This window comes from Antennarius striatus, chromosome 22, assembly GCF_040054535.1.
Source record: "Antennarius striatus isolate MH-2024 chromosome 22, ASM4005453v1, whole genome shotgun sequence".
In the NCBI taxonomy this organism is placed as follows: domain Eukaryota; kingdom Metazoa; phylum Chordata; class Actinopteri; order Lophiiformes; family Antennariidae; genus Antennarius; species Antennarius striatus.
Window position 1 is genome coordinate 13085629 of NC_090797.1, and position 15706 is coordinate 13101334.

Sequence of the window (15706 nt, forward strand, 5' to 3'; positions counted from 1 at the left end):
AGACATCACACATGGGTGCACAAGAAGAAAACTACTGTACTCTTGGGTGGAAAAAACGGTTCCTTTATTTGCAATTCTGAATAGGTAGAACGAAATGATTGCCATGGCAACCAAACACTTTACAGCTTCCAGTGTGTCAGACCCCTGTTGTTTGCTTTCAGCAGCAAACAAACCATAAATAGATAAAATACTGCTAATGTACTTTTGGTGAAAATAGTACAGCTATAATAAAAGTGAAATAAGCACACAAACACATTAGAAAAAAAATGGATTGGAGTGCCAAAGGTGATGGATTCACTACTGAATATGTAAATATATATTAACTTATTGTTTAAAGAGAAGACATTTATTAAACTTCATGAAGAAAACTGTTTATTCAGAGGCAAAACGTTTTATCTGATTGTTTACATTTTATGACATTTCATCGTGGCATCCAATGAGATGTTTCTTTTCAGAAAATATGGAATATAATTCTATTTATGCTAATCTTTTCTGTTTGTCTTTTCCTCATCTATCCTATCAGTGATAATTCTGTCCTTCATCTATATAATCATTACAGCTTCTGTGGGTTTTCCCTTTATTTCCCAAGGTTCTCCTGAGTTCCTTATTTTTGTTCAACATGAGGTACTTCTGTTTTTTTCTTCACCCCCCTCAGTTGGTTCTTGAGTCAGGAGAATTAATGAAAAGGTAATAACCAAATTTCACAAAATGTGGTTTTGGTGCTCAGCTTGAGACGCATAAATCCTCCATTTCTTTCGCTTTGTAAGACATTTTTAAATTGAATTTAATTACACAAGCTACTGGAGCAATTCATGGATTATCCTTCTAGATATCCATAGATTATCTAGAAAGACGCGTCCTTTATCATACAGAGCCCTTCAAAACCGTCCCTTATTAGATGACCTTTATTGACCTGTTGTATTATAACATGACTAGAGATCAGGAGGTTTAGCTTCTGTCTCCTACAGGTTTAGGACTGCATTCAGATGAATAGAACGGTCCAGCTCTGGTGTTTGGAACTGGTGCCATTCCGGTGTGTGTAGATAAAAGATAGATCTGTGTTGACTAAAGTCAACTAGACTAGTAAGTCTGAAGATTTCTTTATTAAAATTGATGCTTGTCCCCATCCTAACCCAGTTAATCTCTTCGGACTTGACATGTTTTGTTTTTTGAGAAGGTGCAATTGTTGGCCTACGAATACCTTGACTTTGTATACCAATAAATCCACATGGATGAGAAGGACACGCTGCAGTGGGGCACCTCCAACCTCCCACCAAGGTTCAGCTGAACTAACCTGGACAGAAAGGGTGGAAGTTACTGGTTTCATCCCCGTCTCAAGCTCAACTCTGCTAACTAGTTTTGAGGATAATCCATTGATGTGGAGAGAAGCTGCTAACGGACGCCATCACGACTGACGTGGACGTGACGGCGGCGGCGGAGCTACGGACGCTGGTGATGTGTCCGCTCAGGCTGCGTGGAGTCGAACCCTCTCAGACCAGAGGGGGGGGAGGTCCATCAGGATGCTTTAACGATCCTGAGGTCGTCTATCTCTAAGTTTCTAGGCTGAGGACCCAGCTGATGTCTTGTTACGTCTCTCATCTTCCTCCTAGGCATCCAGAGCAAAGAGCTCTTCATCGCTTGGAGAGAATAACATAAAAAATATATTTACAGGTGCTTGTGCACGTCTCTCTTTTCACGAGTTCAGTAAAAGAAAGTGCACTCCTTGAAGGTCAGGGGCACTTAAAGGTTTTATAATTTTAAATTGTGCTCTGAAGGAAGTCACACTTTTGTCTAGAAACTACAGAAGAGGCACACGGTGATTGATTCGTGTCGATTTTAAACGTGTTAGACTTTAAAGGCCGCAGTGTTGGATTTCCTCCTTCCTTTCTCCTCAAAGTCATTTCTGTTTGTGACGTGAGAGCTGGTTGCTTCTATAGGATCTACTGGATAATCCCAGGGTCAGGAGTGTGTAGTGAACTGTGTGGATTCTTTAGTCTATTATGGTCTGTCTTCATCCCTTCCGGTCTCTACAGGTGGGTGTCCTCTTCGTCAGGTATGTCCTCCTTTATCAGGTTGTCTATGGGGACGATCCAGCTGTCGTTGAACTCTCCGTTCAGCGCCATCTTCTTCTCCTGCATCTCGGGCTGCACCTCCATCACTTCAAGTGTGGGGTTGTCATGGTAACCGTTCTCCACCGTGTGCAGCTCCTCCGTCAGGTGTTGCTGTCAAACAAACCAAATTGGAGAAAGGGTTCGGACTGGGATGAAACATTTCTGATATAAAGATAATGAAAGTAAAGATGAATAAATAAACAGCTTGAGATGGAAAAACCAGGTATAAGAAGCATTTTGAAGTAACAAGGAAGCTACAGATAGTTAATGAGCAGCTCTAAAAGAGCGTCCAGAGCACATCTCAGCTCCATCTGTATTTTTTTAAATCATTAATTTTATTCTTTCTCCTTTTCCCCCACCTAGAAACCGCGAAGTTGTGACTCCGATCTAACGTCACGATTAGTTCACGTATGAATTCTTCGTCTTTGGTTTATCATCCTTTATGTAGGAGAATGTCCCACCTGGGTTTCGCCGTAGGGTTTGCGGTGGTGGGAGGCGCAAACGGCGAGGATGACGATCATGATGAGCAGAGCGCCGCAGGAGGCCAGGATGGCGATCAGGGTTTTGTTGTCTTTTGGTTTCTTTAAAAGTAGGAAGAAGAAAAAAAAGTGACTTTAAAAAAATCTGACGCTACACGCGTTTACACTGGGGAAATAAACACGACTTATACATATGAAGGTGTTACCGTGGTGATGTCGTCGTAATACTGGGTTGCCAGGCTGGTTGTTACTGTAAGAAAAAATATTAGTTCATTTTGTTAACAAATCCTGGATTCACTTTTTCTGTGTGAGGAAGAGGAAGAGGAAGATGCTTCACCTTTGCCGTTTATCTCCACGTGGTCAAACTGGATCTTCCCGTTTCTCCGTCGCCACGTCAGGCTGCAGTTTCCATCTTGTAAATTCGCCATCAGGCGTCTGCACAGCTCCACCAGATCCTTCTCCTCCTCCTTCTGAAGGTGACATGACACGTGTGTACAGTAATCCCCTCCGCTCACGCCGTTCATCACGTCCGAACCGTCACACGAACACGTCACGACGGGAAGGCCAGAGGTCACGGCTGAGGCCGGCGCTTCCTCATGTGTGGATTAATTCTGGTGTATTATAGCATGTACTAGTAGTATAGTAGTGTTGGCATCCATTGAGGGAGGGGGGGCATATGAAAGTGTTGTGGGAACAAAGGAAATGAGTGAAAGACAGGAAGGCTTCCCAATAAGACACTTTTTCCACCCACAGACTGGAATCCCAAGCTTCACTGTTTCCTGTCCTCCTGCTGCGAACAGTTGGACTGTTCTGAGATCAGTTCCAGTGTTCTACATTATTCATGTATATAGACTTTGATTTGATCACATTAATATTTAATTATCAGCATATAGATCATAACAGGAACAGATTCTCATCACATTCTGTAGATCAGGGGGGGTCAAACTCATTGTCACCGAGGGGCCACATCAGCATCACGTCTGTCCTCAAAGGGCCAGATGTAACTAATAAATGTAACTAAATGTAGCAGTTTAATGTAAAATAAATGTAACTACTCCTTAATGTTAAATAACTTTTATTACTTATACAAGTTACAAATATTAGTTACACAGAAAAATATATTTATTTTCTCTATTATAACATCAGTATTTTTAATTTTTTTAGGTTATTAAACCCACAGAACTCCATCAATCACGCATCAAACTATCCAATGAATAAAGAAAAATAACATCAAACACAAGTTTGGACATTAACTTTATATAAAATGCTTTTTTTAGAGTTCAAAATGGGCTGAATTACTGCATTGTGGGAAATGTAGTTTTTGGTCAAAGCACACTTTTGACTGATTTACTTTTAGACGCTCTGACCTTTAACGCTCTTGTGAGCCACATTAAATGATGCGTAGGGGGCCACATGTGGCCCCCGGGCCTTGGGTTGGACACATGTGTTATTATAGAGGGTTTATGTTCAGACGGAGAATCTTACCTCGTGTCTGGTGTGGAGTGTGACCTGCAGAGAAACACAGAGACACGAGCGTCAGTCAGCGTCCGTTTGTCTGTCTGTCGGTGTGAACGTGTCCACAGACACCACGTCTCACCACCAGCGTCTTCGGCTGATCTTCTGTGATGGTCGCGCTGCCGGTCATGGGGGTGAGGTCTGGAGTTGGGGGGGTTTGCTGGGGTGTGGTTGCAGCTTGGGTTCCCAGAGTCTCTGCAGTGGGTAGTCCTGCTTTGTCCGGGGTGGACGGGGTATTTGTGGTCCCAGTCGGCTCCGAGGCCCCCGTCTGCTCGTTGCTGGTGGACGCGGCAGTCGCCTCCTCCGTACCTGTCAATGATGGGGTGATGGGGGGGGGGGGTTTATCAGGATGGATAGCGACATCTGGCTTCACTTCAGTTTGGAATTTGCCAGTTTAAACAAGTCATGATGGTTTAAAATCCAACATGGAATTCAAAATAAAAGCATTTATTAAATCCACTGAGGCTGAACATTCAAAGGATGTTTTCTGTTGGTTTCCAGATTAATTGAATCTTTAAAAACCATCAAAAAATCGTTTAGACTCCATTTTATGTTTTGTTTCTTTCTCTATAAATGAAACAATCGGATGCGTTTGATTTTAAAACCAACAGCCCTTAAACTCCCATCAGGCCTTGCGTTCTCATTCTCAGGTTATTGGTCGGACATACCTGCGATGCTGACCTCCGGGCTCGTCGTCATAGCGACGGTAGTGCGAAGCACGGACTGATCCTCCGCTGTGTGGCCGTCCGTTGAGTCTTTCGGGACGCCGGTGGTCCCCCCGCTGTCGGTGTTTCCTGGTTGACTGACGGACGCGACGGCTTCGGTGGTCTTATCGGTCAAAACGGCTTCAGATGTTGCTACGGCGGTGACTTGAGGGGGTGTCGCTGAAGGTCCATCGGTGCCCCCCATCGGCGCTTGGCTGACGATGACGGTCAGGCTGGAGGTGGCGGCAGCAGGACTGACATCGCCCAGAGTCGGGGCGGCTCCAGAGTCCGTCGTGATTGGTGCGTCTGTGGGGATCGTTGCTTGTGGTTGGTCTGACACCGGTGTGGATGTGGCCCTGGATGCTGTGGTCACTATGGCAACAACTGTAGTGGCTACAGCGGTTGTCTGTGCCGGCGTCGGTGCCGGCGTCGGTGCCGGCGTGGGTTCGTCTGTCTTCCCAGCATCAGCTGCCGGTGCTCCGGTCTGGTCGGGCGATGCGGTGATGCCGACGATAACGCCGTCGTCAGCCGCTACGACTGTAGGCGCCAACGTGGTGGAGGCGGCGTCCTTCGACACGGACGTAGCGCTGTCCTCATCGTCAGACGAAGAGACGCTTTGAAGCAGGAGGCCTGAAACAGGAAAGAGATCAACTCAGATCGGATCATCATGACAAAGGTATATATTTGTACTGTGACTAGAAAATTAGACCCTGGATGTGCTGGCGACACATCCAGGGTGTACCCCACCCCTCGCCCATAGCCAGCACCGAGGAGGACGAGTGAAGGGATGCATCTTACATAAAAAACAATAGTTCACGTTGATCTATGTCAGCCTGAGCTCCGTCTCCTCTATTTATAGCCACCAGGACAGGAAGCTGCACACAATAAAGTTGGAAGCGCCGCGCCCTCGACGACCGCGGCCGCTTTGGATGGCCATGTGAACAATCCTCCACTGGCTCCACCCCACAAAACAATGGCCTGGCCATTTCATCACGTTTTTAAGCTTCAATTTTAATTCTGTAATCTAAAAAAATAAAAATAAAAAAAAAATAAAAAATGGAATAACCTTTCGTTGGTTGTTTGAAAGCGTTTCACTTGTTCCTCAAAGAAGTGAAGTAAACTTTATTGATCCCTGAAGGGAAACTATTTGTCATAAACGACGCCACTAAATCCCACTAAAACCTCCTGCAGCTAAACAACGTGTTAATCCAGGAGCCCTAATCCCACGGCGCGTGAGCCATGCTCTAAACACAGAGAACAGATAAGAGTGTGTTCTGGTCAAGTGGGGGCTGATAGAAGCAACCCGGTCCCGTCTCTGTGAGGCACAGACCCATCACTTATCGCCCTGTAGGGGGGGGGTTCCACCGACAGGACGTGTGCTGATCCTCTGAGGCTGACAGCATGGAACCGGCGCTCACTGAGGGGTTTCCCCCTCTCTTCATCACAAGTATCCCTCGACAGCATTGCCTGCTGTGACCTCCAGTGACCTTGGCCTTTTTTCTGAAACATCTGTTTTTTAATGGGTGATGCCCCCCCCCCCACACTGATCCCACCGCTATCAGCACCAAGGCTGTTTTTACCTCACCCACACATTCCTCACTAGACAGCCTCAAGAAAACACACACACACACACACACACACACACACACACACACACACACACACACACACACACACACGCACACACACACACACACACACACACACACACACACACACACACACACACACACACACACACACACACACACACACACACAGGGCACCTGTAGCCTGTCACGTCCACTTGCTTTGCCTTCCTCTATATTTAGCATCACACAGTTTATCAAAGTGTGTTGTTTTGTCAGATCCTTTCTCGTTGTTCACGTGTCTTTTTTTAAATCCGTATCCAAACACACTCGCGTGTGTATTTTTGTATTTTACTGATCTTTTCACTGCTTTTTAAATTCAGGACACGGCAGACTTTTTTTTTTTCTTCTTCTTTTCTGCAAACCACTGGAACTTTGGCACATTTTTCATAATTCTTTTGTGTTTGCTTTTCATTCTCAGAACTCTTGACTACTTTAGCTCCTGTTTGGGGGCAGGTGTTCTCCCAGCGCTGGAGGAACCCTAAGAGATCCAAGTCTGGTTCCACACAAAGTGGAACCAGACTCGACCAACCGTTACCGGCTGACGCCACTTCAGCATTCCTATCAGTGTGAAAGCAAACAGAACACAGTGGCTCCTGCCAAGACCAGCGGTCCCTAATTAAACCTAATCCTGCACTAATAAAAACAAGACTTGTCAGATTAGGTTGTAGAAAAAAAATTAATCCATCACTTCATCCCAAATGTTTTTGTGTATTTGATAAAAATGCCAAAATAAAGTGACAGAAATCCAAGGATCTGTTTATTTTATTCTCATCCATTCCAAAATTAATCCAGCCAAAGAGAGGAGAGAATATGCACACACACACACACACACACACACACACACACACACACACACACACACACACACACACACACACAGATGATTTTTTTTTTATGGCTTCTGACCAAATAATTCAGAATAAACTTTTATTTGTGACGATAAATCAAACTGGTCCTGTTTGGTTTCTTTGTGCAGTTTCCTTTTTTACTGACTGTTTTATTAAACCTTCTACACGATTTCAAAACGTTTATGGAGTCATGTAGAATGAAAATGAAATTATAAATGATGTCAGTAAACAACACTTCTGCTTCCTTATAATGAAAGCACAATTTGTAATATATTCTAATATATTCTAATATATTGTAATATATTCTAATATATAATCTTTCTGTATTTTCTGTGTTTTATTTTCCAACAATAAATGTATTCATGTCTCTTTGACTCTGTCCTTGGCAGCAGCAGACGGTAGCCTTGGTCAGGGTGTTTGTGGCCAGCGTGACCTACTCCAGTGTGTGTGTGTGTGTGTGTGTGTGTGTGTGTGTGTGTGTGGTGGTGGGGGGGTCAGACAGCAGAGGGTGTGAGAACGGCCCTGCTGTCCTTTCCCTGGCTCTTCTCTTTACGTCTTAATTCCATCGGTGTCAGGAAACGGTCGTGTTGCTTTAGGCTCGTGCGTGACTTCTAATTGTGTAACACGCCTCACACACGTGACCTTCAGCTGGCAGAGGGACGTTTGTGTTTGGTGTTACTTCACCACGCGTGTGTTTGTAATGCAACAGAACACGCTAAGAACCACTAGGGAGTGAAATGAACCTGATCATCTAGTGGCCCCTTGAGCACGACTGAGTCTAAGTGGAGGTCCTGCGGGGGTCAAAGGTCACTCTCTGTCTCTTGCCCTCCCTGTAGGGGGTCCCACTGCTCGCTTCCAGAGGGCGTCGACCTCATCCTGTTCCGTGTGAGAACCACCGTCCACACACATTAACAGAGTGACTGTGCAGCCAGAGGGTGGACACCCCCCTCCCTGACTGCCTGTGGTAAATGAATGGCCCCATAAACAAGGGGACACGCGGGAGACAAGGGGGACACAATTATTGCTCTTCTCCTTATCATATGATTTGCTCCTATTTAGAGCGTTGGGGCCGACCTGATGTTGGGTGAGGAGACCTGAAGGTGTTGGATGGGGGGGGTTGAGGTCAGGGCTCCATGATTTCCAGTGAAATTTATTTCTAAACTACAGAAATATTTTATATGGACCAGGTTTGTGCATCAGGATGTTGTCATGGTGACAACAAGAAGGGAACAAAAACATATCAAAACAACCTGTGTCCCTGGAATGGAAATACTTAAAATAAAATCTTAGATGCTAACTTTTAACTCAATATAATATTGGAAAAAATGCTCTTCCATTCAACAAAAAATTCACAATTTATCCATTTCGAACACGGAAATCACCGTTACGTTTTGATCTCACGCCAGTTTCTTGTCACGAGATTCACCTGCGTGATTCAGCCTTATTAAGTTTGACCAAACCAAAAATGAATGAAGAAAAAAGAAAGAAAGACAGATATTACTGTGGATATTGCAGATAAAGACGCAGAAGAAGCAAAGCGAAAACCAGCAAAAATCCAAACATTTGTACCGCAGTGGATGCGATTGTTTCTGTGGTTGAAAATAATATATAATTTTACTGTTTTTTTCTATTTACTTACACAGTTCTGACATCATTATTAATAAAAACCTTCAAGTTAACAGTATGTTTAGTTTTAATATTGAACTATAGGCAAAACTCAATCCTTGCGTACGCTTCTACCGCATATTCTGTTTTTATGCATTTGGGATGCATAAACATCATGTTGGGATGCACACGTTTTGTTTGAAGTGCATCCCAGGGATGCACTGCTTTCTGGAGGTAAAATGAACTCTGGGGGATGACAGACATAGAAAGACTTTCCAGCTAAATCCTTTTATTAATGTAATATTCCTGTAGATGGTTTTTTTTATGATCGGTTGTGTGTGTGTCTGTGTGTGTGTCCGGGGAAAGGGGGGGGGCAGTGCTCACAGAATTAAGGTGTTAAAAGTCTTATCAGATGTGACAACTACCCCTCTGTAATAAAAACACACACGTACTATTATTATTTAACAACCAACAATGAACCATTATGAAACAAGGGGTGAGTAACTTTTACTGCATGACGCTGACACACTTTTTGTTATTGATTCAGAACAAGAACAGACACCGGCGGGTCCGTCTAAACGCTGGAACAGAGGGAGGAACACGTCAACAATAGTCCAAGTAAATCAAATCAAATACAGCCGTGTAAGAAACGCTGGAAACACGCATTATGTTGTCACCAAGCTTCAAACTTTGTATGTGTGTGTGTGTGCGTGTGTGTGTGTGTGTGTGTGTGTGTGTGTGTGTGTGTGTGTGTGTGTGTGTGTGTGCGTGCGTGCCAACTATCCAGCCGGTAATCCGTCCCGCTTGCCACAACCTGAATGGAACCTGAATTGATGAACTCCTGAGTGTGAACTGTCCTCCGTTTGGCGGGACAAACAGAGCAGAGTAAATAAAATAAATGTAGCTGCCCCCCCACCCCCCACCCCAGCCCCCACCAGAGCACTGGTGGGACAAAGCTGCCCGTTGGCTTCTTGACAGCCTGGACAAAAGCACCTCCGACCCCACGTGTGGCCCTCAGGCATGGGCCGCTCCTCACTGCAGACCCCTGCTGCAACCCAGGCCTGTTAGGGTTCATACCCCCCCACCCCACCCCCCACCCCACCCATTACCATTGAGAAGGGTAATTCAGCTCTCTGAGACTCAGGGGGCTGCTGGTGGTGGGACTGAGAAAGGGAAGGGAGGGGTCTTTGCTGTATTGGTGAAAAGGGTGTGAATGTAAAAACACTGAGTGGGAACAAAAGAGAGACAAGTGGGGATGGGGGGGGGGTAGAGAAGAGCTCCAGACGCTGTAAATGTGATGGGCACATGATAATGACTGACCACACACACACACACACACACACACACACCCTCTCATAACTCACAAACAACACACTCCCAGTCCTCAAACTACCACCGTCCGACTGTGAACATACTGCTGACTGCTACAGAGGGAGACCTCAACTTACAAACATTCGACTTATGAACATTTAGAGATACGTACAAACGTGCACCGCCGTGTCCGACTATCGTACTGCACCTCCGCTTTCTGCCTCCTCAAAGATTTCATTATAAGGAGCAAAATCTTAACCTAATCTGATTTAAGAAATAAATCACCAGTGACATTTATCGGTAGGTACTGGAACTAAACTTGTGTAAATTAGTATGATTATATATTTTTATTCTCATTTATTGTAATTCCTAGTGATTTTAATAGTCCAGTACATGTGGTGGACAGACTTAAGTCAGGTGAAATGACCTCCATGTCCCCCACATAGTACCATCGTTCAGAAATGATTTCTGTAGCTACGTCAAAACGATGAAAGACACACACACACACACACACACACACACACACACACACACACACACACCAATGGCTAATGGAGCGGCAGCTGACTCCTGTTTTCCTTTAACCTGAGACGTGACAGGGAGCAGATGAAAAGAGCATTTGGAGAGAAGAGATGAAGGAAGAAGGAATGAGGAGGTCCGACTGAGGGATTTGAGGGGGAGGAGGTGAAGGAAAGTCCAGGACGGTACCAGCCACAGGCCTGATTAATGGACACCTGGGTGTGCAGCGAGGCATGTGGGTAGAAGCAGGGAGTATGAGGTTAAAGCTGGGGTGAGGTGGTGGTGGTGGTGGTGATGGTGGTGGGGGGGGGCTCTTCATCTGGACCATCAGGCAGTGAAGAAACGCTGGCCTTCAGACAGCGGTACACATGCCGACCCAGCCCGACCTTTAACACCCCGATCCACACGTCATTATAAAGGATACTTCAGGGGTCAGGGGTCAGACATTTGAGACACAATTAAATAATTTCCCAGATGCTTGTGCGAAAATAAAATAAGGAATAATAATATATTTTCTTTCATGCAAATGAAATCTACCAACAGCTGCTCCGTTTCCAAAACAAAGCAAGTATAAGACTGATGGTTGGTTGTTAAAAAAAGCCTCCATATGAGAGTACAACGACTCATGGACGCCGTGCGTTTGGTAATTATGATCAGAGAAGGATTTAGCGTTGAATTCCATCAGACCTATTACCACAGGGCAGACACCTGCTTATTGAAAACTGTCTTCAAGCTACGAGCAGGAAGTGGAGTCCAAAACCAGCAGACAGATTGGAGACAATATATTATATTCTTAAAAAATATGAATCGTATCTATCAAATGTCAAAATGTGTTTACCGTTCACTTAAAATAACTCACATCAATTCACATGTTCTCATCCAGCGGAGTGGGACGGGGCGGCTCAAGGCCGTCTGCTGACACACCCTCCTTGGGAACTGGGATGTTGATAAAGGTTTTTTCCGATCTATTGTTCCCTTTCTCTCCCATGCGTGGCAGCCAGCGCAGACACTAGAAGAGTGTACCAAGCAGGCCGCGTCTCCCCGGGGTTCCTGGTCCGTCCGCTGGTGTCCGGACCGGCCAGGAACACTTTCTTATCTTGTAGGAAACGGGACAAGTCGTGAACCACAAAGTCATGAGACAAATGGTCTGCAGAGAGGTTAGGAAGTCCTGGAGAGGACTGATAACGGAAGACTCTGGAGCAGGACCTGAATGATTCATTCGTTGAAGATACTAAACCAATATGCTTCAACTGAACCCAGTGGAGGGGTTGGGTTGAAGTTGATGCAGGTTTGAAAAGAATGTTGGAAACAGCATTTTTTTTTAAATGTTTTTTTTTTTGAAGATATGAAATAATACAATAGTTTCTTATCTACACAAATCTACTGAAATATCATGGGAGGGAGTGTAATAGGCCAGGAAATCTGACCAGATGTGTGTGGAAGTCTTTGGCCTTGGTTTGAGGTACGCTCCATTCTAGTTTGCATTGAAACAATCGCCTTTGTGAAATATGATGGAATACTCCTCCGGTCCCGGACGGGCTCTTTTTGGACAATGTTGCTCCCAAAATATTGAGTCAACAACCCAATCTCTCCTCCAGTGAGAGTTATATATGAGAGGGCTTTAAAATAGGACATTTGTTGAGGGTGCGCCTAGAGTGCAGAAAATACTATGAATAAAAATAAATTAAAAAACCCCCCCCCCACATATTATCTTCTGTTGATGATTTAAAAATATCAGCAGCAGGTTTCGCGAAGGCTTCTCTTTCACTCACAAAGTGAAATTTTGCACCTGAATGTGTGCAAAACGTTGCTGAAGGCGTCAGAGCGGGTAAGCAGGGGTTAAACACACACAGATGCACATTCACACGCTTCAAAAAAAAAAAAAAGAAAGAAAGAAACACGTGAGGCAGCCGATGGGCTTCAGACTTCTTTTTTTTTGTCACTTTTTTTTTTCACGCAATAAGTGTGAACACACAGCGGTGGTGAGACCCCAGCAGGTGCATAGTTGAAGAGAAACACTCTACTGCTACTCTACAGGGAGGGGGGATTGGGGGGGGGGGGGGGGTCGGGGGCTTCATTATTCAGCCTCCTTCTGTCCTCACACACACAGCTAAAGACTTTGTGTGTCTTTGGAGGGAGTCCTTCTCAGTGGTGGAGAGGCGGGGAGGTGGGGGGGGGGGCAGATGTTTCATAGTGAAGGACACTCACAGATCAAATCAGAAACTGTGCTAATAAATAAGTAAATAAATAAATAAAAATAAGTAAATAAATAAAAATTCATTTTCATTTTGGTGGGTCACAGCTTCTCCCAGGTAAGAGCTGAGCTCCTATACAACGTGACTCAGACGAATGTCCTCTCCATTCAGCGGTGCAACGCCACTCAGAAGTACTTCATTCATTCCTCCACACCCACTTCACATCCTGCTGCTGTGGGATTTTTGCCCATGAGGTGATTAATAACAAAACTCTAGACTTAACCAGAGATTCCCGTCACCAGCTGACAGAGTACCGAATGAATATTTGTAAGTAAACTGCTTTGTAGTCCGTCAGGTCTCAGCTCACCGGCTACACCGCAATAAAATAACACAACCGGCTAGTTCATGACATTTACACAAGGATTGGACTTCAGCACAATTTTGATTTATTCACACTTCACTGAGTATTTCTGCTTTTACACACCCCCATGCTTACATTTAACTACCTTTACAGGGAATTATAGTTTTAATCCATCACACACATCTAAAGGCTGAAGTTATTTCTCTGATTTAGATTTGATACTAAAAACTAAATGGTAAAATACACGGCTCCACAAATACTAACAACCCAATACAAAGTTTCATCCAAATAATATTCAGTGTTGGAAAATCTCACGCTGTTAAAGAGATGCATTAAAATCCAATCCTCATCCACCTCCTAATCCCAATCCACATGGAAACTTCACGTCGATCCATTCATCCTAAATTATTAATCCATCCTGTGGTGTTTGCTAAGAAACCAACATAACCCAACCAACAACAACTAAAAAAAATGAAAAATAAAAATCTGGCAAATATCATAAAGATCCTGGTCAGCGTGTTTTACATCGTGCTGTTTTGAAAAAGTCAAAAGGTTTTAGGCTCACATGTGTTTGAACCCTGTTATTTACATCCATTCAGATGTCATGAAAATATATTTCACCCCAAACAGCCTCAGCTGTCACTGTTTGTACGCGGGTTGCTGTTTTAAAAAAAAAAAAATTGCTATCAGATTATTATTTCTCAATATATTTTCAAAATGTCGCAAATACCTGAATCTTTATAAAAAATGTGAAGGTCATGGCTCACCATAAACAAACAAACAAACAAACAAACAAGGCATTAATATGTAAAATGAGCATCACCCCCAGACTGAAGTGTTTCCTAAAAACAACCACTATCCATGTTACTCGACACCAGACACATCGTGTGTTTTTCACACAACTTTTACATGTAAAGAGTTTTTCTATAAACTCGTGTACATACTTAAAGATCCTGAAAACATCTTGGAATGGAAATAAAAGCTGGACTGCATGTTTGCACCTGTTGCTGCATCACATTGTCTGGATTTGGGCTTCCAGCATCAGTGGAGTCCTGCAGCTTTGGGTCATTGTCACCATTTGGACTGGACTTGACATAAAATCCACACTCCAAACAGACCACATCACTTTCCACCAAAATTAGAGCGCGCACACACACACACACACACACACACACACACACACACACACACACACACACACACACACACACACACACACACACAAACACACACATTTTGCATCGATCACAGGTATACGTGAACTTGTACTCACTCAGAGAAAGCAGCAGCCACAGGATCCTCATAGTCGCTCTCATCCTGTTTCTCCTCCAGGAGGAACTTCTCCTTCATGCAGCGCTGGTGCTTCAATCCCTCAGGCTTCGCTCTGAAGACGTTTCAGGGATGGTAAACCCAAAGTCTGGCCTTCTTCACGCCTTTCTCCTTGAATTTGTATCTCAACTAAATGATCTCGCCCAACGTATTGTCACTCTTTTTCTCCTTTTTTAAAAAAAACAAAAACTGAAAGCCAAGAATGCTTTTGTGCGTCTGCTGTTTCTTTCTCTCCCCTCTCTCTCTCTCTCTCTGCAGAGTTGGGGATTTTAGGGGTGGGGGGTGAGTGTTTCTGCGTCTCCTTGGTGGTGTGTTGTTGCTCGGTGTCTCTCTGCCTCCCTCTCTCTCTCTCTCTGTCTCCCACAGTGGCTTGCTGCTGTATTGTTGCTCATGCAGCCTTCAGCTGGAGCAGACCCGGAGCACTGCCCATTCCCTTTCATTGTGCCTGCCTCCCTTATCAGGAGGAACCAGGGGCAGACCCAGTCCAGTCCAATCCCAGGGCTCCGGACTCGCTGCTGCAGCTACATTTTGAATAACAAAGGAAGCCGAGAGACAAAGTGTTCCCTGGATTTGATTGTTTCCTAAAATGGTGCATGACTGGAGGATACGTGGTGAAGTCCCATCAGCCCTGGTGTTTGATCACAGGAAGAACCTGTTTAGACTGATGGTTAGCATGTCTTCATGTTGGCCTCTCCTCAGAGCTTCACTCCCAACATGGGACCACTTCAATAATGAGCACGTATTGATCTGCAACTGATGAGACTTCCCTCAAGCACCGTTTGATTTGTCAGCGATCAAAGACCTGAGAACGCCCAAAGATGGATGGATGGATGGATGGATGGATGGATGGATGGATGGAAACAAAAAATAAAGAACTTCTTTCTTTCTTTCTTTCAGAATCGATTTGAACTATTTCAGAGCTCTGAATGATTTGGACACTTTTACCATCCTATGGTGTGTCAAAGGTGTCTCATGTTCCGTGTTAAATGAGGAACTAATGTTCAGTCACTCTTTGGTTTAATGCAAGTATATTTTGCCCACATTTCAAATCACAGTTGTTGTTTTTTTGAAGTGTGTGTTTGTGTTTGAGTGAACCTC

At 44.4% G+C, this 15706-nt stretch overlaps 1 protein-coding gene across 1 annotated transcript; it reads right to left on the reverse strand.

Moving 5' to 3' along the window:
* Nucleotides 1-47: 47 nt before the first annotated feature.
* podxl (podocalyxin-like) lies at nt 48-15074 on the reverse strand. The gene is made up of 8 exons (XM_068306418.1): nt 14553-15074; nt 4774-5439; nt 4188-4414; nt 4076-4099; nt 2928-3060; nt 2797-2840; nt 2573-2692; nt 48-2222 (listed from the first exon to the last, which is right to left on the reverse strand). Exons 1-8 carry the CDS (start codon nt 14593-14595, stop codon nt 2028-2030), a joined length of 1452 nt encoding a protein of 483 aa, XP_068162519.1. The 5' UTR covers nt 14596-15074; the 3' UTR covers nt 48-2027.
* Between the last annotated feature and the right edge of the window lie 632 nt (nt 15075-15706).